Source organism: Salmo salar, chromosome 03 (genome assembly GCF_965601325.2).
Source record: "Salmo salar chromosome 03, fSalSal1, whole genome shotgun sequence".
NCBI lineage: Eukaryota > Metazoa > Chordata > Actinopteri > Salmoniformes > Salmonidae > Salmo > Salmo salar.
In genome coordinates this window covers 36,687,230-36,698,296 of record NC_138293.1, presented here as the reverse complement: position 1 = coordinate 36,698,296, position 11,067 = coordinate 36,687,230, and the positions used below count along the sequence as shown (strand labels likewise).

At 44.6% G+C, this 11,067-nt stretch overlaps 1 protein-coding gene across 1 annotated transcript; it reads left to right on the top strand.

The window, feature by feature from the left end:
• The first annotated feature begins 324 nt into the window (after positions 1 to 324).
• LOC106600409 (leucine-rich repeat-containing protein 52) lies at positions 325 to 10,763 on the top strand. The gene is made up of 3 exons (XM_014191727.3): positions 325 to 692; positions 1,082 to 1,712; positions 8,073 to 10,763. Exons 1-3 carry the CDS (start codon positions 636 to 638, stop codon positions 8,417 to 8,419), a joined length of 1,035 nt encoding a protein of 344 aa, XP_014047202.1. The 5' UTR covers positions 325 to 635; the 3' UTR covers positions 8,420 to 10,763.
• Positions 10,764 to 11,067: the final 304 nt, after the last annotated feature.

Genomic DNA, 11,067 nt, shown 5'->3' with positions numbered 1-11,067 from the left:
TTGCTTTTTTGTGTAAGTAATTAGACATTGCGCTTAGAAGAGCTAGTTACCCCCAGAACCCATTTTTTTGTTGTTGCGCCTTGGGTTTGAGAAAAGCGCTTTACAAATGTAATGAATTATTATTAAACTGAGATAAATAGAGTATTATGTTGGCTCATTATAGTGTCACAATTGGCTACAACTTAGGCATTCTATTTCTAGAATGCTTTGGGTACATTGGTAGAATTAGGTAACCTCTTCTAGTTTTTGTGACAGCTTGACTCCAGTTGTTTATGCTTTCTTGAGCTCCTCTCTCTCCCTACACACTCAATGCAACGCGTGAGCAGTGAGCACACCAAACCGCCCACCTTCTCATTCGTGGCTCAGTTTCAGAGAAGGCAGTCACTCCACCACGCTTGCAGGATACCAAAATACCATTATAACACTTGGCTACGACGGGCCAATGAACTCTCCTGCATAGTGAGTTCAAATGGCAGTTGTTACGCAAAAATTATTGATACTGGAGGAAAAATGTTCTAATCTACCAAATTGAATACCAGAGAATTGAAACTGAGGGGAGACCTCGGGCGTCTTGAGTCCTGCATACCCACTATAATGAATACGCGCGAAAACCCAAACGTAAGGCGACTCTCGGAATGAACTACAATGACAACTTGCGAGGACAAGTGGCCAACAACAAACCTCAATATCAGGTAACAATAATTGGATCATTTTAAATAGGCCTGGTTAATAGCATTAACATTAACTGATAACTGTCAGAGGACATATGCTATCAATGAAGAATGCGACGGCTTGCCCACTGGGCAAAAACTGGTTGAATCAACGTTTTTACAATGTCATTTCAACCATAAAATTATATGTGATGACTTTGAATCAACGTGGAAAACTGACTGGATTTGCCAAAAGTCATCAACATAAAGGGATTTCGTAATCAAATGACATGATGACTTTTTTGTGGATTTCACTTACCAACCAAATGTAAATCAAAACTAGACGTTGAACTGACGTCTGTCCCCAGTGGGTGGTTTGTACAAACGGAATTGATGAAGCCCTTGGCGGTGTCATGTGTCTTGCCCCGCAGCCCAGCGCGCAATCATTGCGGCTCATCATTCTGCTGATCCTCGTCATGGGGGTGGCCCCGTCCCCGGCTCTGACGGCGGGATGCCCGGCCCGCTGCGTGTGCGATGACCAGCTGGTGGTCCAGTGCGCCGGGCAGCACCTCACCACCTTCCCCACCGAAATGCCGCTCTCCACGCGGCAGCTCATCATCTCCAACAACCGCATCATTGAGCTACCACCGCTTCAGCTCAACTACCTGTCGGACTTGGTGTATTTGGACTGTAGCAACAATTCACTGACGGAGATTTCGGAGTCCACTTTCGGGAACCTGCGGAAACTTGCTTACCTGGATTTGTCTTTCAACACCTTGACGCGGATAGAGGACAGGACGTTCGGGCCGCTGTCCAGCCTCGTGATGCTGAGGATGACGGACAACCCCGGCCTGTCGGACATTCACCCAGACGGTTTCGTGGAGAACTCGGCGCTGCAGGTGCTGGACGTGAGTAGAAACAACCTGACAGTGCTCAACATCAGCTCTCTCATCGGGCTGCCCACCCTGCGCTCTGTCGGCCTCAGTGGGAATCCCTGGAGCTGCGACTGCGACAATGAAGACCTCTGTCTTTGGATCCACATTGAGGCATTCAAGTTTCAAGGTAAAACTGTATGCGCTTTCATAGAGAAATCCACATCCAGATAGAATATGGAACTATAACATTTTATCTATTCTTTGTTGTTACATATCTGACCAACATTGACATTGTGCATGTTCATTTACACAGTCATTTTTTTTCAACTTGTCCTTTCCTGGGATTTGAACTCACAACCTCTTAGTTCACAGCAAGCCAATCTTCCTGCTACACCACCATGTCTGTGTCAGTTATCAGTTAATCTGACTATTCTCTCATCATTGATTTGATTTACTTATTTACTTATTTTAGGGTGTTCACACTCCTGAAGTGCTCACTGAAAGCATTTCACTTTCACAACCACATGCTGTGTTTTAAGCTATGAGCTCAGTCCCTTTGATCGCCACCATCAGCCGTCTGGATCTCATCTGTTTTGAGAGGCACCATCTGTCGTTGTCTCAGCAGTTTAGAAATAAGCTGCTGATTTATGGGAAAATCTCAGGTTCTTCAGTGGGTTCTTCTTCAGGACTCTGAGCCTGATCTTCTAGTTTGGTGCACAAAGTGCATTCTGGATCTCCTTAATACGTGTTTCATTATGAGTTCATGAATGAGGTCTACTACACCTCAACATTAAGACATTTAAGACGGTTATAAAATGTAGGGTCATGTATAAAAATGCCCAGTTGCACCTTATTTTGGCTACCATGGCTAGAAAAATTGATCTCAGTGAGTTTGAAAGAGGTGTCTCAAATTAGCATAGGGGGTTTTAAAGTGTGTGTGTGTCTCAGTCACCAGATCTCAACCTAATTTAACACTTGTGGGAGATTCTGGAGCGGTGCCTGAGACAGCATTTTCCACCACCATCAACAAAACACCAAATTATGGAATTTCTCGGGGAAGAAAGGTGTCACATCCCTCCAGTAGAGTTTGCAGACACTTGTAGAATCTATGCCAAGGCACATGGAAGCTGTTCTGGCTCGCGGTGGACCAACACCCTATTAAGACACTTTATGTTGGTGTTTCCTTTATTTTGTCAGTTACCTGTATTTCTTTACTGCATACATTTCATGCGCAGTTGCCTGCATCACGGGGTCTAGGATAAGTTTTGAAACAGGTGACAGTGGAGGCTAAACCTAACAGCAATTGTAGACGATCAAATAACACACGACCGAAATAAGAGACGTACTGAGGAACCTTTCTCTTATTCCTTCATTCACGCATGCAATTAAGGCCTAATCCCAAAACCCACAGTGTCTAGATGTGAAATGACCAGTGAATCTCCACCTGTGTCCACCTGCACATGCCCCACCAACCGGAAACACTTCAATCAACAAACTACACTGAGTGTACAAAACATGAACACCTGCTCTTTCCATGACATCGACTGACCAGATGAATCCAGGAGAAAGCTACGATCCCTTATTGATATCACTTGTTCAATCCATTTCAATCAGTTTAAGCCTTGAGACAATTAAGACATGGATTGTGTATGTGTGTCTTTCAGCGGGTGAATGGTTAAGCCAAAAAATGTAAGTGCCTTTGAACGGGTCATGGTAGTAGGTGCCAGGTGCACCGGTTTGTGTCAAGAACTGCAATGCTGCTGGGTTTTTCCACACTCAACAGTTTCCCGTGTGTATCTAGAATGGTCCACCACCCAAATGACATCCAGCCAACTTGAAAAACTGTGGAAAGCATTGGAGTCAACACGGGCCAGCATCCCTGGGGAACGCTTTTGACACCTTGTAGAGTCATGCCCCGTCCAGTTGAGGCTGTTCTGAGGGCAAAAGGGGGGCGGGAGGTGCAACGCAATATTATGAAGTGTTCTTAATGTTTGGTAAACTCAGTGTATATGCCTATATGTAACGAACGTGCCTCACGGAACCACGCTCATGTGATCAGTAACCTTGCCTTTGACTTGAACACTTCAGTTAGTGCCTTAGGCCTTTAGCTCAATGGACTAACAGTCTTGTTGTGTGCAGTAGACTTGGGTTCAAGTCCAGTCGGTTACACTATGCAACAACATTTGTTTTGAATAAGGCTCGATTCTTTTTCTGTTGTATTCTTGTATCTTGACAGATTAATGTACTGTACATCAGATTTAGGCTTTGTTCAGTTTGGAGTGGTCTTACCTGCTTTTTTGGGATGTGTCAATACACAAAATGGTAGCTACAGTTGAAGTCAGAAGTTCATATACACCTTAGCCAAATACATTTAAACTCAGTTTTTCACAATTGCTGATATTTAATCCCAGTAAAAATGCCCTGTCTTAGGTCAGTTAGGATCACCACTTTATTTTAAGAATCTGAAATGTCAGAATAATAGTAGAGAGAAATATTTATTCCAGCTTTTATTTCTTTCATCACATTCCCAGTAGGTCAGACGTTTACATACACTCAATAGTATTTGGTAGCATTGCCTTTAAATTGTTTAACTTGGGTCAAACATTTGGGTGAATTTTGGCCCATTCCTCCTGACAGAGCTGGTGTAACTGAGTCAGGTTTGTAGGCCTCCTTGCTCGCACATGCTTTTTCAGTTCTGCCCACAAATTATCTATAGGATTGAGGTCAGGGCTTTGTGATGGCCACTCCAATACCTAGACTTTGTTGTCCGCCATTTTGCCACAACTGGAAGTATACTTGGGGTCATTGTCCATTTGGAAGACCCATTTGCGACCAAGCTTTAACTTCCTGACTGATGTCTTTAGATGTTGCTTCAATATATCCACATCATTTTCCTACCTCATGATACCATCTATTTTGTGAGGTGCACCAGTCCCTCCTGCAGCAAAGCACCCCCACAACATGATGCTGCCACCCCCGTGCTTCACGGTTGGTATGGTGTTCTTCGGCTTGCAAGCCTCCCCCTTTTTCCTCCAAACATAATGATGGTCATTATGACCAAACAGTTCTATTTTTGTATCATCAGACCAGAGGACAATTGTAAGAAAAATTACTTGTGTCATGCACAAAGTAGATGTCCTAACCAACTTCCCAAAACTATAGTTTCTTAACAAGAAATTTGTGGAGTGGTTGAAAAACAAGTTTTAATGACTCCAACCTAAGTGAACTTCCGACTTCAACTGTATTTATAGTGCATCTCGCTGAGCAAGAGCCTGTCACACCATGATACACTTACTAACAGGCATCCCCCATCAAACACGCACACAGACCAGCTAATCATGCTCTCCTCTGCAGCTTAGGCAGAATCCTAAACTAGTTCTGTAAGAGCTCTTCTACTTCCTGCTGCTTATTGCCTTTGTCTGCTTTCATTTGGAGCGGAGTCCCTTCCAGTCACAGCTTCCAGAAAGGGAGAACACACACATGCACGCACACAGGGGACTCGATCCAGGGGGGGTACTGTATAAAGCAGATGGACAGAAGGTGTATAGAGATGCCGTGTTTTTGATCGTCACCATCAGCCGTCTGGATCTCACCTGTTCTGAGAGGCACCGCCTGTCGTTCTCTCAGCAGCTTAGAAATAGTGCATTGATAGAAGGAAGAAGGGAAGAAAAACTCACAGAAGGAACTAACAGATTCTCCACTGCTGTCTCGCCTCCTGAAGATTAGCATACTGCCTGTAGTTAGTAGTTATATACGGAGAGACGCTAGGAATAGCGTGGTGTGCGGACGGGACGGGGAGAGGAAGCCTCTCCTTTGATGTCGGCCACAAAGGGGGGTGAGAGGGTGGCCCGGGGGCTCCCATGCCTTGGGGAGAGAATGAACTCTAGCTAAGTAGAGGAAGTGGAAGAAGTACTTCATGTTCACTGGGAAGAGGAGGGTAGCGTGTTGTATTAATGAAAGGAGTGCTACTGTAGTGGTGTCAGGAGGTCTGAGGCTAGCTAGATCAGAGGACAGTTCCAAGTGTCGTGCTGTGTGTGTCACGCATCTGTGTTGCTAAAATTCGTTTCTAAACTCTCAGGGCATCTGAAGACAAAATGGAATGTCTTTGGAGGCAACAGGAAATCTAGGCCTGTCTCTGTTGTTTTTGTCACGGGTGTCCAAGACGCAGCGGGAAAATGTACACTCATCTTCTTTTTTATTTGGTGAAGAAGGGAAACACATAAACGTATACAAACACACAAACGAACTGGACAGTCTTGTCAGGCAAACAGCTAAACAAGAACAATCTCCCACAAAAACCCATGAAAAACAAACTCCTAATTATAGGACCCTCAATCAGAGGCAACAATAACCAGCTGCCTCCAATTGAAGGTCCAACCCCAATTAACTAAACATAGACTAGATAGAACATAGAAAAATACTAACTATAGAACATAGACTAACAAACCCCGGACCACATAAACCAAACACCCCTCTACCTAAATACATAGCCCAAACCACATAAAACAAACACCCCCTGCCACGTCCTGACCAAACTATAATAACAAATAACCCCTATTACTGGTCAGGACGTGACAGTTTATCCCTTATCCCTAACACCATTAGTAGTTATGTACCCCCTTATTTACTGGGTTATGCATCTGCCCTGCCTTTAATTAAATAATCAAAGAAGGAGAGCAAAGGGTCAGTTGTGATGTAGGCTAAGACAAATCATGAATATATGGTGTGGATTTCTACAATGGAACACTAAGTATTAATTTGATGTAAATCGGATACATCATGGCCTTTCCCTTGTGCTATTCTGTTTCAGTACATATCATTGTCTGTAGCTCCATTCAGATTTCTACTTGAGGATTTGAAATGTCTCTAAAGTGACAGTAGCACAACATACTATGTGTCTCCATTTCCTCAAGTCCATACATGCACAATGTATGGACAAAGCCTGCCTGCACAGGTTCTGTTGGGCAAAATAAGCAAGAGCAAAGTCTGCTGGCATGAAATACAGGACAGAGCAGAGCCAGCCAGTCAGCCAGTCAGCCAGCCAGCCAGGCAGCCAGGCAGAAAAAGCAAAAGTTGTTTGATCTCATCCCGAGAGAGATCCCCCCCCCCCCAACACAAAAAGCTGCGAAAACAAAAGCAAATTAAAGCGTGTCCTTTGAAATTCTCTAACGCTATGGGTATTGCAAGCACATTCCAGGCATTTTTCTTCTTCCGAAATATTACCCCTAACAAACGGGGACTTTTAGATGATACCCAGGCAGCCATACACACAGTATTAGCATCATTAGATCGGTAGCCTCTGTTATTAGACCAACGTACTAAATCAAACTATTTGCATCCCAAAACACATTTCCTCTTCCCCCGCACGATATGTGTCACCTGTCAGTCAGGTGTTTGAAGCTACAGAACAGCAGTTCCCTGTTCTGCCATTCAAAACAAACATCCCCTTTTCTATTGAGATTCATGAATTCTGAGTGAGTGAGGGGCTTAGTCATGATCCAACTAGGAGCCTGCTGGAGCCAGGCAGCTTAGAAAATGAAAAGCCATGCTAACTGTACCGTACGAGTCAGACACAAAAGAGAATTACCCAGTGAAATCCAGAGGGGCTGAAATGTGCTTGAATTATTCAAAAGCCTTGAACTTGGTGTAATGTAATATCAACGTAACAACACGCCAATAGCAGGCTGTCACTCCTATTCGGTTATTTTCTGATAAGGGAAACAAATCAACGTTTATTGGTCGCATACGCAGTTTTGCAGATGCTATCGCAGGGGCAGCAGCTTGATTATGTTTCTATGTCCAACAGTGGAGCAATATCTAGCAATAAAAAATGATTTAGCAGGTACTGTTTTCTTACATGGCAGTTTTTATTATAGCTGCAAATGGGAAGATATTTCAGTAGGGAGTGTGTGTGTGTGTGTGTGTGTGTGGGGATCCATCTCTCATGAAGGTTATGTAAAACTATATAATGTAATGTGTTTGAATTATTCAACAGGCCAGAGATCTCTATTTGATGAAATATAATATTGATATCCCCTTCCCTGGGTGGGTAACCTACGCGCTCCCCAACACTGGCAACACTTCAAAGAACATTTCCATCATTATTATGTGTACGCAGAGTGCTGACTAATGCATCTGACTTAGAATATTTCCCACGTCAGCTTTTATAGAGAAAAACAAACTACTACTGCTGTCTTAACCTTAGCAGGCCTAGTCCTAAGAGTAATGCTCAAGTTAGGGTTAGGGAATTGATTATAATAATGGTGTTAGTTAGTCGTTCTTGTTTTGGTAATACTGTATGGGCTCAGTACTAATTTCAATGACTACTAGGGCCCGCACTCTTTCCTGGACCAGGAAAAACAGTCTGCACTAGTGTAGCCTATAACTAGGACCCAGAGTTTTTACTGGTCAGGTGACATGCTAAAGAAAACCTCTAATCATTACAGCTAGTGATTGGCTTTTACTGCTGTGCCACCAATGCAAGTTCTAGTATGACTTACGTAAGTAATGTCATTAACCCCCACCTGTGCTGTGTTCTCTCTTCCAGACGAGGGCCAGACGGTGTGCGGTGGTCCTCCTGACCTGCGGGGGCAGCGTCTGGGTGAGCTGGGGCTGCAGCTGCGGTCGCGGTGCCACCAGGGCCTGGGATCGTGGGACTACCTGTTCTTCGTCGCCATCGGCTTCATCATCTTCGCGGCGGGCACGGTGTCTGCGTGGGCCATCGGGGTGGTCATGGTGCTGTACGAACGCTACGTCAAGAAGAAGAGCGAGCAGATGGACCCCGAGGATGAGGTGGAGCAGGGCGCAGGACCTGGCACGGGGAGCGGGGGTCGTCACGATGCAAATCCACATGGCAATGGAGGTTTGAAAAACACTGGTCACATGGTGGTTTGACTCCTCCCTGTAGCCCCCCCCCCCCCCCCCTTCCGGCTGTGCCTCGGAACCCACAGAATTACAAAACCTATGATGTCATAGGATGGCAGAGATTAAGAAGAAACTTCAAAGTAGAGCACACTGGGATTTCTATTGACTCCCTTGTAAAAGACAAACGAGAGACAACACAGAGATTTGCCTGACTGTCATTGAGATTGAGAGTTGAATGGTCATAGTCATATACACTGAATGTACAAAACATTAGGAACACCTTCCTGATATTGAGTTGCACCCCCTTTGGCCCTCAGAACAGCCTCAGTTCGTCGGGACATGGACTCTACAAGGTGTCGAAAGCGTTCCATAGGGATGCTGGCCCGTGTTGACTCCAATGCTTTCCACAGTTGTGTCAAGTTGGCTGGATGTCCTTTGGGTGGTAGACCATTATTGATACACACGGGAAACTGTTGAGCGTGAAAAACCCAGCAGCGTTGCAGTTCTTGACACAAACCGCTGCGCCTGGCACCTACTACCATGCCCCGTTCAAAGGCACTTAATGTGTATGTGTGCCATGTCTATGTGTGCCATTCAAGTTCTGAATGGCTCACATACACAATCCGTCTCAATGGTTCAAGTCTTAAAAATCCTTCTTTAACCTGTCTCCTCCCCTTCATCTACACTGATCGAAGTGGATTTAACAAGTGACATCAATAAGGGATCATAGCGTTCACCTGAATTCACCTGGTCAGTCTATGTCATGGAAAGAGCAGGTGTTCCTAATGGTTTTATTATATAGGCCTAATCATAATCATATTGCAGGACATCTCTCCTTTTCTGACATGACTGGTTTATGTCATGACTGGTTTATGACCGCTACACAACAAATACCATTTATCAGGAGTGCGACATCACAGCCTATTTCATCTCAGAGCCTTTGCCAAGGCAGGAGAATCCTGTATTGATGAACAAAATATTGAACAACAATTCGTCTTTTGCATAAAAGTGTGGGCTGTAGCATTTACTTTTAAATTGTTCGAATAGACATTCAATCTTACAGAATGCGCGGCCAGTGTTTGGCACTTGCAATTTTAGTTTGAAAAAGTCACTGCAAAAGATTAATACATTCTGCCCACACCTCTACAGAAATGTGATTAAATTTGCCATTGCACTTTCTTTAAGAAACTATCATGGCCCAGTTCCAACATCTCCAAATCATACAGCAAAGGCATTTTTGTTATCATAAAAGGTGAATGGAGGGCGTTTTCCAGGCAGGGTTGTAACGCTCGTTCACGAGAATACAAATATACAGTGTTGTATGCCTTTGATTTATTTAGGGAGACATTAACTCACGATTGATACATGAGGCCCCTGTTCCTCTCGGGTTCTGTGTGAGTGTGTGTGTGTGTTGGGAGTTTGACCCTTTACTATTACCCAAGTAGAGCCCTGTCTGATGATGGACTTGGCTTTAACCCAGCATGCTGTTGGAGCTTTTCTGGCTGGCCTCTCAGTGGGGCCAGGTAAACACAGAATGTGATAATTGATTCCCAGTGTTCCTGCTGTCCCTGGTTAGAACAATGCACAGAGTCCCATTCACCTTAGCTGTCTCCACATGCGCTGACTGCACCAAAAGCCTTATTGAAGTACGGAACTATTTCTACAGCAATAGCACAAAACACTACTGTGAATCGGAATGATTATTATGAAGCACAGTACTAGGCCTACTTTGGCACAGTTGCTTTAATCTAATCCAAACCCCTCAAAATACTACTGACCATCTATCGTTCACTGGCTTCTTTTTAAAGCTAAATTCAGATCACATGGATCAACACTCACTGCACTCCCTATCTGTCCTGTCGGTCTTCCGGCTGCACTCTGACGGGGATCCTGACTCTTGACTGTTATAAACGTAGGTGAGTCTCCCCATTCACCCCAACAACAACAGCTGCCTCAAGGAAAGGCTGCGGTGGGATTACACTGGCTCTGAGGGGCTGTCAGAGGACATATCCATTACACAAAGGATTGATCAGCTGGAGTGGTGGTGTGAGAGGGAATAAAGTTATATGACTGACAGAGAAGCCAACATGAGACATACTTGGTGCACCCAAGTCAGTTTGTCACCCCTACCCACACACACACACACACACACACACACACACACACACACACACACACACACACACACACACACACACACACACACACACACACACACACACTAGGAGGTGATGCACATGGTTGTTACAGAGATAGACTGGGGTCCAAGGTGCCCCCAAGGTTAATGCACTACATTAATGTACAGCCAGTGTTAATGTCATAACTTCTGTTCTGATGTATCTAACCGACTGGAAGCATGTTCTCTAGGAATAGGAGAGGGGCGTGGTGTGGGCTGGTGTCCTGATCAAAGCAGAAATGTTATTACAGTTAAATGACTTTTATAGTGACAATGTCTATGACACTCTGTTTCTAGTCAGCACCAGGCAAGTTTGAACCAGGAGATACACTGGCCAAAAGTATGTGGACACCCCTTCAAATTAGTGGATTCGGCTAGGTCAGCCACACCCATTGCTGACAGGTGTATACAACCGAGCACACAGCCATGCAATCTCCATAGACAAGCATTGGCAGTAGAATGTCCCATACTGAAGAGCTCAGTGACTTTCAACGTGGCACCG

Coding starts and splice junctions, on each gene's coding strand:
- LOC106600409 (XM_014191727.3), top strand. CDS start 636: ATGAACTACAATGACAACTTGCGAGGACAAGTGGCCAACAACAAACCT. Junction 693..1,081: donor ACAACAAACCTCAATATCAG/GTAACAATAATT, acceptor CTTGCCCCGCAG/CCCAGCGCGCAATCATTGCG. Junction 1,713..8,072: donor TGAGGCATTCAAGTTTCAAG/GTAAAACTGTAT, acceptor TCTCTCTTCCAG/ACGAGGGCCAGACGGTGTGC.